Source organism: Pinus tabuliformis, chromosome Q (assembly GCF_031772625.1).
Source record: "Pinus tabuliformis cultivar Carrire ecotype Pingquan chromosome Q, CPIR1, whole genome shotgun sequence".
In the NCBI taxonomy this organism is placed as follows: Eukaryota; Viridiplantae; Streptophyta; class Pinopsida; order Pinales; family Pinaceae; genus Pinus; species Pinus tabuliformis.
In genome coordinates, this window is record NC_142296.1 from 1,044,457,201 (window position 1) to 1,044,477,065 (window position 19,865).

The following is a 19,865-nucleotide window of genomic DNA, read 5'->3' on the forward strand; positions in this document are numbered from 1 at the left end:
ATTGTTGCACTACGCTGCACCCAAATGCATGTTGCAATACCTCATCATCCTGTTGCTGCAATACCTCATCATCCTGTTGTTGTATGCATTCTCACAATTGCTATATTCCCATCATTACCATGTTGTCCCATTGCTGCTCCAATGTCCAGCAACACTGATCTACACCATATTGCACCATCATATGTTGCACTGTACATCATGCTATGCATTGTTGCTCCTATGTGCACTATGTTGCACTGTATAACATGTACACATAGTTGCTCCTATGTGCACTATACATCCTGCTATGCTGCTCCAAGTCTGTATAGGATTATGGTTGACTGCATCAAAACTTTGACCCAACACACTACATAATCGTTGTTGCAATTCTATTGTACTGCTGTTCCTGGTTAGGGCATGTGCATGCTGCAACAATCCTTATCAACCCACACAAACAGCATCCAAATAATTGCGTCCTAGTCAAGGTAGAGTGTTGCCTCCACATGTTGATGTTTCGGGCATATGGTAGCCTCTCAAGCCTACACGCAGCCCTATTTAGGAGTGGCTAGGCCTGCGACCTACCACAAATCTCTACGGCACCCTAACAACCCTCTAAAACAGTCATACCTTACCTCTTTCTGCCCTCACAAACCTGTGTGCTTCCTTCTTCAAACTCGACTTGGCTCTAGCATAGAACAACCCTCCACCCAGTCACCAAGAGGCTCCAACAGCCCTAAGACACCCACATTGTCCCTACCTTCTTTGCTGGTTAGGGCATCCTTTAAACAGCGAGTTAGGGAGCCTTTTTACTGTGGTTAGGGTATCTCTTTTCCAGCGTCCAAGGGTTGTCTCAAACAGCGTATAGATTAGGCGTATAGATTAGGGAATCTAGGGTATGATAAGACTGCATTTAGGGACAGCTGTTAAGCCTCCTTCACTGTGCTAGATCTCCCTTTGAACTGCGGCCAAATCTTCACAAGACCTGTGGCTAGGGCATCCTTCTTTTACTGTGAATAGGGTCTCCTTCTAGACCTGCGTTTAGGGCTTCCTCCTCTTAGACTTCTCTTCCACTAAAACCCAAAATAAGTGGAGAGAAATCAAAAGTGTAGTGTGTGCTCAAATGACTATCAAGTCACCTCCTTTTATACTAAAACATTGAGCACACATGGGGGTTATTTGGTTGCTGGCCGAGCTTAACAAATTATCCCATAACACAAATAAATTCATATCTCTATGAATACTTATCGGAATCGGATGATCTTTAGATCAATCCTACACCTCTCGATGAGAGGGATCCAAGGAAAATATCAGCTGCCATAACTAAGATGACCCACATGGAGTTTGGCCCTAGTTGCCAATTTTAACAGTTTGTTGGTGTTACTCTTCATAGGAATACTGTAAGATGTGTTGTTTTCATGCATAATTTTTTCTAAAGCCATTGATGATAGCTTCTAAAGAGTGAATTGAATACAGGTATCTTGCTCAGTTGTTGGGGTTTGAATAATAGTCTAAATTTTGAATGTAATAGCAGGTATCTCTATTTGTCTAAGTTTTATTATTATTTTATCGCTATATTTTTAATGGCTGGATTAGGGTTGCGGGGGAGTGCCCCCTCCCCTCTCGCTCCCGCTCCCAATTTGCGCTCTGGGCGGGAGCGGCTTCGGAGCGCCTCAAGAGCGCCCTCCCGAAAACGCTGCATGCCTTTTCCGAATCGTTTAGTCTTTTTTGCAAAAAAAAAATGCAGTGATATTCCAAATGCAATTTTTTTTCAAAGAAACAAACAAGTTTTGAGTGGGGCAGCCTAATGATTAAGCCTATGGCCCTAGTATTGATATGTGATTCAAGGTAATGTTAAATTCTTAGAGTAAAAGTGACATTCTCCTTAATCTTTATTTTCATCCTTTTACTTAAATTTTTAACATTACCATGAAATGACTTAGGATGTTTGAGAGTGGTTCCGACCTCATTGGATTCCATATGGAGAAAATAGAATTTTAGATTTCATTCAAAATCCAGCAGACTTATCAGTTTTTCAGGATTTTAGGATTGGGGGATTGCAATGTTTCCATTGAATGTTGTCATGTATTAGGGTATGGAACTTGTATTTAATCAAGAGCACCAATCCCTCTATGTACCTTGATGTTAGTGACATTGGTTGTCGAACTCCTCTATCATGACCCTCCTCAAAATGTACGCATCACTCAAACAAAATCTTGACTTGACATGTTATGCTTTTTCTATCTTATGTTAATGCTTAGAGGGTGATATTAATGACAAAGATTCCTATACAGATCTAGAGGTAATGACAAAGATACCTCTGGATATTAATGCTTAGAGGGTGATATTAATGACAAAGATCTTTATTTTCCAACAAGACTAAAAAATTAGACATTTCACGTGGGGGCAAAAGGCCCAAGCATAAGCAATAGATAATAGATTTACTTGTCTTTTCTAATTTCTAGTAGTTTTTATAACTATTGACTCTTTCATATTTATTATGATATTTTTTTAAACAATATATGACAATTTAAGTTTGAAGTTTGAAGTTGGCAATTATAACTCATTAGTAATGAATTATGAATATGATGCTTCATGAAAGTTGAAGTTTTTCATTTCATTTCAGTTTATAACATTTCATTTCATGTTAGATATTATTTGTTGTAATGGTTACACTTGGCTTACAAGTACAACTTCGGTGATCAATGATGATAAATGTTACATATTGAATCTTGAAAGCTTGAAACTTTAAGATTGATGAATCATGAGACTCAATATGTTGTATGTTACTATGTTACTAACTTGTGGACGTGGTTGATGAAGATTATAACTTCTAGATGATTGTTGTTATATGGTTCAATCTATGTTTTTTAAATCTAATTCATCATTCTACATGTTTTTGTTGACATATTTGCATCAAAATATTATATATATATATATATATATATATATATAAAAAAACGCTCCGGGATTCGCTCCCAAATCGGGAGCTTCTGAAAATGTCGCTCTCGCTCTTGTTTTCGCTCCCACTCCCAAGTAACCTTGGGTTGGATCGAATTTTGCAACGAAATCTTGAGTTAGATCCTTGGGCGTTAGGGGAAGTTTTCAATTGGACTAGCCAACTCCCGATCCATGTTTTCTGAAGAGCCCAACGAAATTAATCCCAGGCTTATCATAAGATTTTTTGCTTTATTGATGCATGAGGGTTTCGAGTTAGCACCTTTAAAATTTAAAAATCTTTTAATTTATGTGCAGCATAATGATAGATCTGGCTGATTAGAGCCTGCAGTTTGTAAATTTTGTAATTATTTTTCTAACGTGGGTTTTTCTGGGTTTTAGTTTTTATCATTGTATATATCATTTGGGTGTTTTCTTGTTGTCGTGCAGCTACAGATCTAAGGAAGAAATTTGTGTAGAGTCTAGATCTAGGCCCTGGAGGGTAAGATCTGGATCTCTAGGGTTTATCAACATAATTTTCCAAGGATATTATTCAAATTTTTTGCAGTCCAAGGGTTTAAAATTTCTTGGATCTGAAAATTTTCACAAAGGGTTTTGAGTTAGCACTTGATTTAAAATTTAAAAATTTAATTTTTTGTGTGAAAGATTGATAGATCTGGCTATTGAAAGCCTTAGATTATCAGATCTGAGAGCGGAGTTGGACTCATACTCCTCAGATCTGATAGATCTACCATAGATCTGTAATTTTTATGGTTTTCTAGCTTGGGTTTTTGGGGTTTTATTTATTTTTGTATATCTGGGTTCTGGGTTGTTTTTTTTTATGACTGTGTTTTGGTTTTTTTTATTTCATTCAAAAAATATTTGAAAAACATTAAAAATCTTAAAAAAAAACATTTATGTGACTTTAAAATTCCTAAAAGAATTAAATCAAAAGAGGATTTGTGCTTTCACATTAAAAAATTTAATGTGGCCTATGGCACATTAAAATTTCAATTTATTAACCCTTTTGATTTACTTTTGTCACATTAAAAATTTAATTGCCACATTAAACTTTGCTTCTAAGCTTAGCGCATTAAACTTACCTAAGAGATAATTAAATTATAATATAAAGTTCCTTGGTATCTTTTGTGTTAAGTGTAAAATTTTAAATTTTGTGATAGTGATTTTTCTATTGTCAAGTGCGATTAATGTTTTAAATTCATTGACTATAGGAGAAAGATAATTAATTCTAGATCTGGGTTATTGAAAAGAATCATTTTTAATCTAGAATCGTTGCTTAGCAGTTAATTTTCATAATTCTTCATGGGACTTAATTGCTAGAATATATTGCAGTTTTGGGCGTTTACATTTAATCATCATGATCGTCACTTTCACCACATTTATAAATTGCACTGGGTAACTTGTTTTCATCTAGTTTATGGATAATTGAATATAAGGCACTGGTATAAAATCATTTTTATCATGTGGTTGTGTCTTATTTTATTAGATCTATACATCTCAATTAACCAGGACTCATTTACATTCATTAAGTTGTCCATCTTTAAGTCTCCTAGAGCCTATGTTTCATGGGCTATCCTCATTCATTCACCCCAGGGACTACCCCTCCTTGACTTGTCTAAGAGAGAGTCTAAACGGAGTAAGGATTAGAGTGACAGCCCTTACTTTGAGCTTTGTCGCAGTGCCTAGACACTTTGTGCGACAACTTGAGGAAAAGGTAAAAATTGCAGTTCTAATGGAATATGGGGCTCACATGAAGTACGCACTTGGGGAAGAAGGAATTTGAATTCCTTGAGACAAATAGAATTGGTGGAGGGACCCACAAGGAATGCATGTCCAACAATTATAAAAGGAAGGAATGAGGGAGCAATAGGGGTCTTTTGTCTATTTGAAAATCGAATTTTCCTTAGTTGTTCAGCTGAGCCAACATTGTGTTGTTTAGCACAAGAGCTTCCCAAGGAGAGAAGCTCAACCTTTCTTCGGTGGACTTCGAGTGCCACCCAAGGAAGGCTTTCCTTCACCATCGAGACCGGAAGAAGCATTAGTTGCAGGTCATACGCATTTGGAGCATGACATGCAGTCCAGGAGCCACCACTGCGTAGAGGGCTAAGTTGCAGGAAACGTGGGTCTACAGGGCGTTTCGCCTGGGGAAACGAAACGAAACGCGTTTCCGGCCGTACGGCCACGTTTCCCGAAATGGAAACGTGGCCGTACGGCCGGAAACGCGTTTCCAGGCCGTACGGGCCCCGTTTCCCCAAAAAAAACACTTGTTTTTTAATTTATTTTTTTTTCTAATTTGTTTTTAAATTTTTTTAGGGTTTCAAGCTTGTTCTAGAAACCATTTCTAAAGTTATAAAAGAGCAGTGTCTCTCATTCTCTCATCACACTATTCAGCAAGTCGTTTCTCTTGGAGATTGGCAGTTGTTTCAGCTAGGGTGTTTTGAGCAGTGAGCAGGAGATTTCTGTAGCAGCAGATTTGGCTCAGCTACAGCCATATTTCTCTTCTCTTTTCTGGCATTTCGGGGTAGTTTACATCACATTCGGGGTAGTTTACATCCTAGTAAGCCTTTCATGAGTAAATGTGATGTAAATTTAATCTTAATGTTTAAATGTTTAAGTAAATGTATCATTAATGCTTTATGATTGCACATATATATATTAATAATTTTTAAATATTTTATATATATATATATATATATATATTATATTCGCGTTTCCCCGTTTCCAAAATTTGGGGAGGTCGCGTTTCGTTTCGCTTCCCGTTTCGGAAACTCGTTTCCGTTTCCTCGTTTCGTGCAACTTAGGTAGAGGGAGAATTCACTGGTCATTTGTAGAGCAGGGTTGTAGAGAAATTGTTCGGAGAAGCTACAGGAGCATCCTTTCACCATTTTCATGAGTGTAGAGGGCAGCTACATACAATAGGGTCATCCCACACGCAACTCTCATTTCATCACACACAAGACTGCATCATCTCCTCCATGACTGCGCAGTGATTGGAGTGATATTTGTTGGAGCAGCATTATCCCAAGGATTTTGGAGCTGGGGAGCTGGGAGATCATTTGTAGTGCCATTTGAGGAGGATCGCTGAAGTTGGGAGTGCATAGATTGACAAGATCAGTGACAGCAACAGAATTCGTATTTGGAGGAGGACAAAGTTGTGAAGGGTTAATTTTTGAAGATTGGAACCAAGGAAAACCCTTTCTGGGTTTTTGGGCAAGGATCGCAATCCCAAATTCCTAGAATTTTCTAGGCAATCTAGAGTGGGCAAATCAGGGGGCGAAGTCAAGTAGCAATACAGTTTTGGAGCAATAGCGCAGTTTTTTGGAGAAGCTGGTTGTTGCAGCTGTTGGGCTTTCTTGTACTTATCACCTGGTGCTTGTAGCTTGCCTTATGCAAGCCCAGGTGCACTTTCTCCAACTCATTTGTACCACAGCAGATATTATTAATAAAACTTGGTCAGTTTGGGGATTTGCAGAAATTTTTGGTTTATGTGTATGCATTTCTGAAATTTTTTGTGTTATTTATTTCTGCATGTCTTTGTTATCAACTTATCATTGTAAAATTTCCACTAGGAATATTACATTAAGAGAGTTATTGAAATCAGTTTGTTGTCCTGTTTTTACAGGTTTATAATTTCTGCAAAATATGCAGAAAACAACAAGATAAACAACTTGAAAAAACACCCAAATGTGTCTAAAAACTTCTAGATCTTTGATCCAAGGGCAGGGAAACTAGAAGGTATGCAATTTGGTCAATATAGACCACTTCTAAGCTTTGGACCTGCACCAAAATTGAATTTCCAGTAAACTAAAAAATTTACGTTTGAAGGTCTTGGGTCAAACCCCCTTGGGTGCACAACCCAAAAAATTGTTTTAGCTAATAAATAAAACTTTAAGGGGCTTAAATGACAAAATTTAAGCTATAGATCAAGGATAGAAACTATTAAAACAAATCTGAGCTAAAACAAGGTGAAATTGGATAGCACCTTGTTGAGTGAAAATTTTGCAAAAAATGATTTGCTACAGCAAATATACAAAATAAAACTTGATAAACGTGTGAAAGATATGGAAATTGTGTTCAAAATCATATGTATTTTTCCTTGGTCTACATATAGAAATTATGTTTTTTATCCAAGGATCACTGGCTATAAAAGAGAGGAAATTTATAGCAAGCTAGTAGAAAATATAAAAAGGAAAAAAAATAGAATTTTAAAATAAGTTGGTTACAAAGTGAGACTTACCTTGGCATTTTAACTTATCAATTTGCAGAGTTGAATCACAACCCTTCCTTTGCGAACTTTTCCTTTGAGACCAGAGATGAATGAGGAATTGGGAGAAAAACTATCCCATTCTCTTAGCCTTGAACTGCCTGCAAGAAAATCAACCTCACTAGGAGGATCTGCTCATTCGAGATGCCCCAATCACAATAGCAATAGTGGTATCAATAGCCCACAATCTAGTTGGAGATTCCCCCTAGAGGGCTTTCCCAGTACTTGGAAAGTTTAATTTTGATACTAAGGGTGAGGTGAAGGATTGGGCCTTGATCTCCCCTTCCATGTTATCATTTGTACCTCAATGGATCACTATAGTATTCTGATGATAGAAATATACTTGTAGATTAGTTCTATAAAACACAATATTATATATGAAAGTTAAGAAGAAGGAATATAAAAGAATCAACTCAATGCACAGTGTTTTTGCAAATGGTTTCTTTATTGTATTGCATTGAATGATCTCACAGTGAACAACCTCAAATGGGAGGAGGAGCTAGCAATTTACAACTTTCTTTGCAGGCAACTAGTTTCCACCAATGTTGCATTAATCGTTATCGGGATTAAATCGGCGCGAGGAAAAAATGGGAATTATCGGGAAAAAATCGTTTGGTACAAAAATATTCATTTTTTTTCATTTTTTTTCAATTTTTTTAATATCTAAACCATCTACAACATAAAATAAATACTTTGACACATAAATATGATAAAAAAAACTAATATATAAGATGTTTAATATCATTTCTAGCGCTAAAATCACACATAACATTGAATCATGTCCTGAATAGTAAGTCCTGACTCCTGAGTCCCAACTCAGCCTCAAAATATCAACAAAATATATGATAATGTATCTCATCATGTCATAATGTCATACACAATAAAATGAAAGTCTAATCCTATTGATTTCCTCTGCCCCTCTTGCAAGAAAATGCCACAGCTTTCCCTTTCCCTCTAGATGTAGATGCTAGTGCCCGTGCTGGTGGAGATGGCAGTGTTGTCTGATATGCTCTAGAAGTTGAAGAACTAGAAGTAGGAGCTATAGGAGGTAGACCACGTCCTCTACTGGTGGCAGTGGTAGCCCGAGCAAGCGGTGTCACCTCCTCCTCCTGTTCCTCCTCCTCCTCCTCCTCCTCCTACACTAACCAATCATCAACAAAATCCATGAGAGGCCTCTCGGCCTCAACCCTCCATGCAGCAGTGGTGTCAATCCCATCCAATGAGATGGCATCCACATCAGGTGTCCTCTCAAGTTGCCTCACCCACAATCGAAGATTGTAGTAGATGTAGACCATGTCATTGAGTCGCTGGGACTCCAACCTGTACAAAGACCATGAAATAATAATTAATAATTATAAAAAAAAAATATTGTTTAATGAATTCAAAAATTTATTTGGAAATTTGCAATATTTTAAATGTTTAAGTGTTAACCTGTTGCGCTTCTTGTTGTGTATTTTTTCAAATACAATCCAATTGCGCTCACATCCTGAGGAGCTGCATGTTTGGCTAAGGATGCAAATGGCAAGCTTTTGCAGAAGGGGTACCCTGCCACCATACATTTTCCACCATGCATCTACCACAAAATTACAAATAAAATTTTAAATAAACATAAGAAAAAAATGGAATTTGAAGAGACAATGAAATTTGAAACAAAGTTACAAACTAAAAACTACCTGGCATTTTAATCGTCCTATCAGTGATAGCCATCTCAAAACCAAATGTGCCACCTGCCATCCTATATGTCTCAATTTGTTTAGAGATCTCTATACGTTGTTCTGGAGATCGCACCATCTTCTAGACATAGGATAAGAATCCATCCATGATCTCAGCATCAAAATCAAACCCACATGCATAAGAAAATGCAGGGTTCAGGAAAAACCCAGCAGCATGAATGGGACGATGGAGTGTGTTGTTCCATCATTCATCAATCACTCCCCATAGAAGGAGTTGTTTCTGAAACCCATCATCTCCCTTATCATCATAGTAGGCCCGAATGGCTTCTTTGGCCCTGTCCATGGCTTCATACAAATAGCCCATTGCGGGCTTCTCACCATCAACCAACCGAAGAACCTTTACCAAAGGTTCAGTAACAGCACACACCTCCTGCACTCCCGCCCAGAAGTCTTCCTGATATGAAACTAGTGTGCATACGGCCTCTCCTTCTGGTTTGCGGCTCATTGGCAAAGCACGCCACTCCTCTGAAAGAAACATTCTCTTCACATCCCACATAGAAATCAAGAGGGATTGAAGAGATATGAAACTGGTTGCAAACCGTGTAATGGCGAGGCGCACCAACTCTTTGTTGTTGTTGAATCTTCTCATCAAGTTAAGCACAGATGTATGATTATATATAAATTTTGTAATGCTTTTTTATGAGTCAACAATATCTTTGACAAAGGGAATTTTCCCTATGTCCTCTAACATCAAATCAATACAATGGGCAGCACAAGGTGTCCAAAATAAAGTAGGATGCCTGTCCATAAGCATCCTACCAGCAGCAACATAATTTGCAGGATTGTCTGTTATGACTTGGACAACATGTTGTTCACCCACCTCCAAAATAAACACATCCAGCAAATCACATGAAGTTCTTGCATCTTTGATTTGTGCAGATGCATCAACAGATTTGATAAACATAGTCCCCTTGGGACAACTAACCAAGAAGTTTATAAGGGTTCTCCCCTTTTGGTCAATCCAACCATCTGACATAACAGTGCATCATGTTTGTGCCCATGATGCCCTAAAATCCTCCAATATTTGGGTGCAGTCACACTTTTCATTTTGAAGAATCCGACCTCTGAAATCATGATAAGAAGGGATTTTGTACCCCGGGCCAACACTGGCAATAGCATCAACAGTAGGTTGGAAAAATGGATTATTCCTTACAATGTTGAAAGGAATATCACTCCAGAGGAGAAATTTTGCCAGCAACTTGTCAGCTTGTTCTTTCTCAGTTCTTTTTAGCATTGAACCAATAGATGGTTGTGAACAAGGTGTGGTTCGAGAAACAAAAAATGATGATGCAGCTACCGAATTGGCTGATGCTGCAGTAGAACCAGTGCCACTTGGCCCACTTCCTTCAGCTAACCATTTTAGTTGCCTTTTGAGTTCTTCTTTGGCCTCTCTATTCTGCTCTAAAGTTTCCAATGCTCTCATGGCTCTTTGGATAAGTTCAGAAGTTGTATTTGTACAAGGCTCCACATCATGTCCAGGGATTTTTGCAAGGTGAAACTTCAACCTGTACACCCCCCCGGACATCCCCTTTCCACACAACTTGCAACTCAAGTTTACTCTATCATTCGGAGCATCAGGTACACCATATTCCCAGAAAGGATCCAATTTCCTTGGCATGTTTGTTTTTGAACTTTGAAGTTGCAAACTTGAAGTCTTGAATGGTGTTTTGGTGCAGTTGTGAACCTATGGGAAAATAAGGATTAGGATTACAATTTAGCATTTACAAAATTACAAGTTACAAATTTACAAATTACAATTTAGTATTTTAATTTTTAATTTTTACATTGATGATTGTACAATGAAAATCCAAGTTACCCGTAACCCAACCTAAAACAACCATTCCAAAGTTCAAAGTTTCAAACACAAATTACCCAACCATTCCAAACCCAAGTTACCCAACTAAATGGCAAAAACAATGTTTCAAAAAAATGAAAACAAAAAAAAAATGGTTCCCATAGTCATACCAAGTTACCCAACCCAAAACAATGAAGAAATACAAAAAAAATCTTTAAAAACAATGAAAACAAAAGAAAAATGGTGCCCATACCAAGTTTCCCAACCAAAAACAATGTTTTTAAACAATGAAAACAAAAAAAAAAAATTAATCCACATACCGTTTCTATGGAGAAACCGGTGGTCTCCTCTTGATTTCCTCCTCTAAGCACTTAGATTTGTCAAAAAACCCTCTTCAACTTGGTCTCCAAGAGCTCCTCCTCCCTTCGCGCGCGACTGTCCAAATGAGCACATGAAAAAACCCAAAAAAACGTTATAAAACTATGTTGTCGCGACCCCCGCGGATTTTTTCAATTTTTATCGCGATTTTTTGTCGCGCCGATTTTTTCAGTTTTTATCGCGATTTTTTCAATAAAAATCAGCCAAAAAAAATCCAGCGATTTTTTCGTTTAATTATCGCAATTTTTTCATTTTATCGCGATTTTCACAACACTGGTTTCCACCTTCCATTAAAATAATATTTTCTTGACTTGCATAAAATATTTTTTATTACATGACATTTGGCCACAAACTTTATCTTCTTGGTCCACAATACCTCCAACGTCATGATTGACCTTCCAATAGCTATCTTATCCATTCTAACAAAGCTAGTTGACCATTTTATCGCGATTTTCACAACACTGGCTTCCACCTTCCATTAAAATAATATTTTCTTGACTTGCATAAAATATTTTTTATTACATGACATTTGGCCACAAACTTTATCTTCTTGGTCCACAATACCTCCAACGTCCTGATTGACCTTCCAATAGCTATCTTAGCCATTCTAACAGAGCTAGTTGACTACACTTTTTATGCATAGTGGTTCAACCTTGCCACCTTTTCTCTAGTTGTTCAACATCTAGCTGATTTGGCCAATCATTCCAGTTCTTTAGGGTACTCTTTGCTATGCTTCGACCTGTCATATGCCTTGTCACCTTCAAAAGTCCAATGTACTGCCACATAAACCTGGTCAAGAGTCAAGGCTCAATACCAAACTCATCATACCCAAACAAGATATCTCCAATGCCCTTAAAGTACCAGAGAAACTGAAACATGTGTAACATGTGTTTTGTTCCTCTCCTCCTGTAGACCACTTTTGACATGATGCATGTCAAAAATGTCCCAACACTAACCATGTTTTGCTACCTTGAAACCTTTAGTACCTGTTGACCAGCTTTAACCAACCATAACTTGAGCATGCTTTCACCAAATGGAAAAATTCTACATGGCATGTCATCCTCTCATCAAGCTCTGCAGTATAGGACCAAGTTGACTTTTATACTTTTGTGACTACTTTGCAATGGGAAACATGAAATACCTTGAAAAGTGTAAAATGTTGCTAATTGTGAAATTGCCATGTATGAGAAACATCTGAGGGATACTACACCAAATCCAAGGCCACCTACAAACTCAGTAGACTTATAACCATGTGGAAAAACATAGGTGCACCTAATATGGGTTGGACTGGCCCTACACTAGTGATCACCCCTACAAAAGCAAGACTCCTCTAAAACCATGAGTCCTCATATAAGCCCACCAAAGGTCCTCCAATCCTACCCAGGACGAAAGAAACAAAGATGAACTCAAAGGGACCAGCGATGGTCCAACCCAACAAGGTCTAGGACACCTAATACAGGGCTTCACATGGTTGTTACAAGGCTTTAACTTGTGACCTTGGGTTTACAATGGTGTGAAAAATGTTGCAATAGAGATAAAGGTACCCCTACTAGTGTAATGGGTAACATAGCCCAATGATAAGTGTCCAAGGAATGATCCATCGGTTTCTAAGAGAAGAATTTTGATCTTCCACCCTATTCATCCAAGGCCCACTATCATAGGCATTGCCCTTATTGACTCCATTGCCTAATTGAGTGAAGGCAATAGTCTAGTTGTGGTGACCATCTTAGAATTCTTACTCCTTTTCCTAATTTCTTAGTAACTAGGGTTAGGGTTTGGTTTAATTTGCATTTTATGGTAATTTTGCATCTATATGTCATTATTCTATCGATAAAGATTGCATTTAATAATTTGAAAGAGAAAAATCCAGCATTGATTGCATTTTTGTCCCAAAGTTGGGTTGACGTCTAGGCTTCTATTGCCACTTTATGCATATAAAACCATTAAAAACCATAAAAGTTTTTTTTCCTTATCTTAACTCTTGATAGCCTTTGATACTTTATTGAATATATCGCTTAGAGGCTATTTCTTCTTTGGTATATGCTATTGCATGCTATAAATATGCATATTATAAAAACCCTAGTTTATAACAGCCCTCTTCTAGTCCATTGGGGTTGGTGGAAAGTGTGCTTGATTGCTTGTAACTCTTATCACGACCATCAAGGTCTTGCTAGTACCTCCCTTCATAACCATTAGACCTTTAGCACAATTGAGCCATATTTACTGCAGACCTTAATACCTTATCAAGTGATATCGTTAGGTAAGCCTCCTTTGTGGGGATAACATCCACCACTAAATAGCTAGAGAAATGCCATTGAGGTGAGAGTGGTTGTTGGTCTCTTTGTTGCCATAAGGCCTAGGTTGCCTAGTGTGCCTTTGTACTAGACCTGCTAGATTTTGCAGTAATAAGGACCTCAACTTTCTTTGTTCCAAGAAATGGAGATGGGGCACAACCTTCTATTCATTCAAGAATTAATAGTTTAAAAAAGAAGCAAGAAGTAGGAAGGGTTGTGGGGGCTGTCTTTTTAGAGTGACATACATTTGAGCATTGCAAAATACAATCCAATTTTCCAGTCAATGTGTGATGTTATCACTATTGTTAGCCCAAGGTATAAATGCCCTCTTGGTTGCAGAGGCCAATTCTTTAAGCAAAAAAGAATGACATAAAAGCTAGATTAGAGGACCTAAAGAAGTCATGGAAGGCCATTGGATGTGTGATGATGTCTAATGGTTGGACAAATGGGAAGGGTGGGACCCTTATTAATTTCTTGGTACATTACCCTAAGGGTACAATGTTTATAAAATACATTGATGCAATGACGTGTGTTAAAGATACAACATTGTTGGGTGAAATGTTGGATGGGTTTATCCAAGAGGTTATTTTGCAACATGTTGTGCAAATAATTACAAATAATGAAGTTAATTATGTGGTTGCCAACAAGTTGCTAATGTATGGTGATGTGATCGAATCAGCACCACCTTCTACACAAATTGACATAGCTACACCCACCAATCAGTGTTAGACAAATGGTGCAGGACCTTCTAGTGGCAAACAAGTCAAGAAATTTTCCTGAAAAGGGGGAGAGGAAATTGTTACTAAATAGATAGTTGTTAGATTTGTCACTGTAGATAACTCATGATGATGAAATACATTTATATATTTTTATCATTTTGTATTGGTTTGTCTACTTTTGAGTCCTTGATTGGATAGTTATCAGGGTTCAAGATTCAATATTGACTTTGATGTATCATTTTTTATTTGGCATCCACTACATCATATATATGAGTGTTCTTTTTCCATATTTATGTGTCAATGTGTTTATTTGATGTTTTCTTTTTTGTTGGATAACCCACAAGAGGATTTGAATTGATGACTTTTTTTGCAAGGAGTGCCTTAAGAGTACATCCATTCATTGTCAATTCAAAGCCTCGTGGGTTTCACAAGGGTTGTTCCTTTAAAAAGGACATGGGGGTGGGCTTTGATCCACTTATGTGTGCATCAGTCACGAAACCATTTTTAATATAGTTTCCCTGGGTGCAACCACACGTTCGATCACTACCTCAAGGTGCCCCCATGGCTTCAGGGTTAGGCCCTCACAAGAATTGAACGTTCTTGTGAACCTTGGCCAACGGTGAAAAATTCCTCACTTTCCACCATTGGATCCAACCCTTTGGGCATGCTTATTTGATGTTATTGTTGAATTATATGTTCAAAAAAATGAAAAGAAGATAAAAGAATTTATTTGTATATTTAATGTTTGCCACAATTTGCTGATTTTTTTGTCAATGTTTGTCGATAGGTTCTATTCCAAAGCCTCAATGGTTTTTTCCAATGCCAAATTTTTCAACAATGGTTCTTATAAACGATTATACTCTCTTATGATTATGTCTACCATCATCTCTATGGGGGAAAGATTAATTTATACACTTCGTAGGTTCTATGATTTGAAGATGCAAAGTTTTAAAGTTGTTACCATGGGGGGTATGCATAAGGAATTTATTACATATTACGATAAGTTTGCGTACTTTGAAATATAAAAGAAATGATAAGCAATTCTCAAAAAATATATATAAAGATATACCACAACAATTGGCAAGCTATGAGGAAACTAATTTGAGCAAAATCAAATCCACAAAGGATCAAAGGCAGCCAATGATAGTCTTGAAATCAAATTGGAACAAAGTAGATAATAGATAATACCTTACTTGGATGACAAAGTCAAATATATCTAAAGATCAGATAAAATACAAAACATTAAGTAGATGTAATCCCCAAAATGAGTACGGGATACCAACATACCTCAAAGACAAAATGACATGTAAAAAAAGAATTGAACACACGAGTCAAAATCAACCTAACAACCAAAAGGGAACTTTGAACTTCTAACAACAACCAAACAAACTTGGGATTTGTGAGAGATGTTTACAAATAAGTGAAACTGGTTTACTCTACTCATCTAATAAAGAGAAATTTGGTGGGCCCTAGTACATGCTTTGAATAATTGTTAAACCAGTGGAAATGAACACCAAAAGTGAAAGCCAAAATCAAGTGACCAGGCACAGAGATAGAAAAGCAAAAACAAAAAGTTTCAATGAATTCACATATGCACACAAGAACTTTCAAAAAGTATAAGTCTACAGTGTACAGTGTACACATGAAGGTGGAAAGGTTCAATAAGATAAGTTTATCAATATCCAACAAATGACCACAAATAGGTCAATGGGACTTCTAAGTACAACAGTGCTATCAGTAATGGAAGCCTACAGGAAACTCCTATAAAAGAAGATAAAAGTGGATCTAACCTATAAGATCAAAGATTGAGAGTCTAAAATCAAAGAGCAGAATACAAAGTAGTAGTGCAGCTCCAAAAGTGTAAGCACTGTTGAGAACCAAACCCCTAGGAAGAATGCCTTGCATGGGAATACTTAGAAGGTCAAGCTAAGAATCTCAATATCCGTATCTCTCTTAACATCTAAGGCCCTGGAAATGAATGATTCATCCATTTGGTGAGATCTAGAGGTAGTCAACTGTCTGCCACTGCTGTGTAAAGTTGTGAACTGTCCCAAGATCTGAGATGACATCTCTATAAGGGTCTTGCTGGTGGAACACAAATTGCCTCCTCATTTCTCACGGATTTGATGGTTGATATAGTGTTGTTCGTTTCTTGATTCGTGGTGCCACTGTCCACTAGAATCACCAAAAAGAAAGATGTAGCCACCTTGATAATGTCCTGTTTGTGGCCAGGGGGGTGGGTTGGGGGGGGTTGAGGGGTTGTTTGGAGTGGGAAGGGTGTGGCTTGAGTGAGGTTAAATCTATTTTTATCTTGCTCAATAGAAATTTTCAGATCTATGTGGGTTTTTTCCTATATTACAATCCATGTGCATGTTTTATGAAAATTCGATACTAACCAAATTCCTAGGGTAATCAGTACAACATATATGAATCTATCATGGACAAGAAAACGGCTATCCAAGAAATGATTGTTTGAGGAAAAAGAAAATTATATGAATAAGGTATAGGCCTTTTAGTTTACTGTCTTTTATAAATTTTATCAAATTAAAATATAATGAATGACTAAGTTTGACTTTAGAATTCACACCACTTCTATGCATATAATATTAAATAGTATTAAGTTCTCTGAAAATCCCTCAACGTGTATGGTATAATTTTAATAGAGATTTTTCCTTCTCTTTTATAAAATAAGCAAATTTCACGATAATTCTCACTTGTTAAAAAAAAGTCTATCCCCAATGTCAACTTAGAAAGCCAATCCTAAAAGCGCATCAACGAGGCAACCTAAAATTCCTCCTTGCATAAGATAAATTCCTGTTGCTTATTAAAATACAAATCAACTGCTTAAGATAATAGAAGGTAAAAGGGTTTATTTATATGAAACAAAATGAGACTTGTCCATTACAGCTAGGCTCTAATGAATCTTAACATTATTTAAAATATTTATATTTCACATGTTCATAAGCATGCATACCTGGATATCAATACAAGCCAGATCAAGACAAACCAGATATCAAGTGACTTCATACCTTTCTTGGTCACTGTTTGGTCTACATCTGGCCGAGACTTCAACCGGAGGGTTAACTTGATCTGATTTTATAAACCCATATCTATCTACTGGTCGGTAAGGGGGGACAGGTCCAGTTTCAAACTCTGCACTAGCCCGCTTTTTGTCCATTTCATCATCTGCTGTAACTCCCCTCATTTTGATTAACAGAAGCAATGACACAACAATCTCAGTAGCAAGCAGAGACTGGACCAATCAAGTTCTTGAACACATGCAAAACACACTGGATTATTATGTTCAATCCAATCAACAGGTGCCAAATAGCAGCTTCGGAAAAATAAACTTATTTGTTTGGAATTTCTTTACAAATCTATTGGATTTTCAAGTATCCAAGCAACAGACTTGCCTGCCAGATATTACTCAGTTTGAAGTTCACATTAAGCTTCCGCACAAGCAAAATGCAACTTGCACATTCCAGCGATCACAAAAAACATGCATCTCTACAAGACCTGAGCCCTACTATTATGATTGGCACAACCAACATGCAACTTGCACATTCCATTGAATCCAGACAGCATGCATATTTACAAGATCTGAAAGAGTATTATTACTATCCTGTGTCAGTTTGAACTTATATAATCAAGAAATTACAGTTTTGGAAGCTGTTAATAGCACCAACAAATCAATGTGCAAAATGTCCAGGGAATTCTCTGTCCATATTTCTGACACCCAATTGACACACCAGCCTTTTATGGAAAGTCCATATTTGCTGTGGCCAATTTTCACTACAATTCAAATATTACCTGAAAACAAATAAGATCCCATAAGTATAAAATATATATAAAGGGAATCATTGGCGATGATATATAGGGCCATGAACCGATTAGTACTTCTATCAGAAAGTTACTAAAGGAAACAAAAGTGTAGCAATACATATTTCACAGTTAAAAAACAACATAGCTATTGCTAATCAATTTTCACTCTGCTAAGCAATGAAATGAAATCAGATAGGATTATATTAGTGACCACGTACAGTTAATGGGACTGTAGAAGTAATACATAATAATCACAAATAACAATTTACCAAATGGGAAATGGAAAAAACAATATTTGGATTTGGAGCCTGTTACCCAGTATCATGCATAAGAATGATTCTAAGCACTTCACAATATGTGGCAGATACTTACAGGTGCTCCAGACAGTTGTGTGATGTTATCAAGAGACATAATATGGAAGCACACACTTTTCCTCACATTTCCCTTGAGGGTTTTCCTGAACTGACTAACTGTTCGGCAGCTGTGTGTGTGAATTTTGGGGAAAGGTGTTACGTTCGAAGTCACTGGTTCATGTTCATGTGTATTGATGTTACGTTCAGTTCAGTTTGATTCAGCATTATCACGATGGTTATATTTTTCATTGGTTAGGAGGGTTCATATCACATTGTCCCCTTTCTATTATATGAAGATCATCATTAATTTTATATGGTCTCAGGCATGGCAGTGGTTCACTCCTCTGTTCGATATCAATTTAGTCCTCATGTGTGAGTGACCTAGGTTACTTTGGGTGTATGAGCACTTCATTTTTTCTATTATCATGAGGACCATGGTTTCTGGAGGAGCGCTCCCCTTGTGCACACATCTTGAGGTTGATTATAGCAATTTAATGGCTATTTTAATTTTTGACTTTATTTTATTAGATGGAGGCTTCTAGCATGAGTGCCCTTGTTTTTAATGTTGGATTTCACACTTGATATGGTTTATTATGATTGGGGATGGTTACTACATGGAACGCTCAACATCATTGCACAGCTGTTGAGATGCTCACTCATTTCTTGTGAATCGTGATTATTTTATTGCTAGTGATGAAGGTCGCCCCCTCGCCTTGGCATGTGGATTGATTACTAACAAACTCTTGCATGTGTATTGATGTGGTTTTGACCCCTTCTTCCTTGGATATAGCCATTGGCACAGTTTGAGAAAGTTTGTTGGCTTGGAGACCATGTTTATTAAGTTAAGGGGTTGACTTAGTCTTGGAGGCTCACTTTCATCTTATCTTGCTGGTCGGCTTCCCTTATGAGGACTTTTTCTACACTATTGGATGTCTTGCAGGCCCACACATGCCTCATGAGGGTTGATATAGCACATTAGTCTAGCGATTGACCTCTTATGGAGAAGACCAAGGAGGACAATGGGTCTTTAATTGATATTTTTTACCTACTTGGAGGATTCTTCCCACTACTTTTGACTCATTTAAATGGAGATTTCTACATGTCCCAATTGAAATTTCCCCTCAGTTGACACCTATTTTGCCTCTCAGGTTGGATAGTTTTATTTTGCATGGCCTAGTTTTACTTGGAATGCTTCATTCGGTTTTCAGAAGCTTGCCTCCAGCCTTTTCATTGCATCAGCCAACAACTGCAGCATGTTGGTGCATGAATCTGCAGTATTTACAGTATTCTTCTCTAGTTTGGATTTAGATGAAGAAGTTCTGGAAGTACTGAAAGGTTTTACATTAGAAGAAAGAAAATTTTCTGTTGAATTGTGTAGCTTGGGAGGTACTTCACAAGCCTAGGAGTTGGGTTTGTGAAGTTTGGTCAGAAAAGACTTTGTGGGCAAAGAACCCAAGTAGAGGGGTTTTAGACCGGGATGGGGTTTAAAATCTAAAAGAAATTAAAAGGAACCTAAGGTCTAAGTGGACAAAACCCCTAGGATCTAGAGGGTTCCTAAGCGGCCCATGGAAGA

General features: G+C 37.3%; 2 protein-coding genes across 5 annotated transcripts in view; both read right to left on the reverse strand.

The window, feature by feature from the left end:
* Positions 1–19,865, reverse strand: part of LOC149223078 (uncharacterized) — a 211,872-nt gene that overhangs the window by 170,839 nt on the left and 21,168 nt on the right. The window contains exons 2-3 of one of the 4 annotated variants that reach the window (XM_089385744.1): positions 17,776–17,927; positions 17,147–17,306 (exon numbers count right to left, since the gene is read on the reverse strand). In XM_089385744.1, coding sequence (XP_089241870.1) covers positions 17,147–17,295 — 149 coding nt within the window. In that variant the 5' untranslated portion in view covers positions 17,296–17,306; positions 17,776–17,927. Of the gene's footprint in view, positions 1–17,146; positions 17,928–19,865 lie in introns of all 4 variants that reach the window. The other 3 variants (XM_089385743.1, XM_089385742.1, XM_089385745.1) reach the window with 3 other exon arrangements.
* On the reverse strand, positions 7,963–8,761 carry LOC149223079 (uncharacterized). The gene is made up of 2 exons (XM_089383222.1): positions 8,630–8,761; positions 7,963–8,518 (listed from the first exon to the last, which is right to left on the reverse strand). The coding sequence occupies exons 1-2, from the start codon at positions 8,755–8,757 to the stop codon at positions 8,335–8,337; spliced, it is 312 nt and encodes a 103-aa protein (XP_089239348.1). The 5' UTR covers positions 8,758–8,761; the 3' UTR covers positions 7,963–8,334.

What these genes read in the sequence shown, in the direction of transcription:
- LOC149223079 (XM_089383222.1), bottom strand. Translation starts at nt 8,757, where the DNA reads ATGTATGGTGGCAGGGTACCCCTTCTGCAAAAGCTTGCCATTTGCATC. An exon ending in CACAACAAGAAGCGCAACAG is followed by an intron (nt 8,519 to 8,629) that starts GTTAACACTTAA and finishes GTCTTTGTACAG; the next exon opens with GTTGGAGTCCCAGCGACTCA.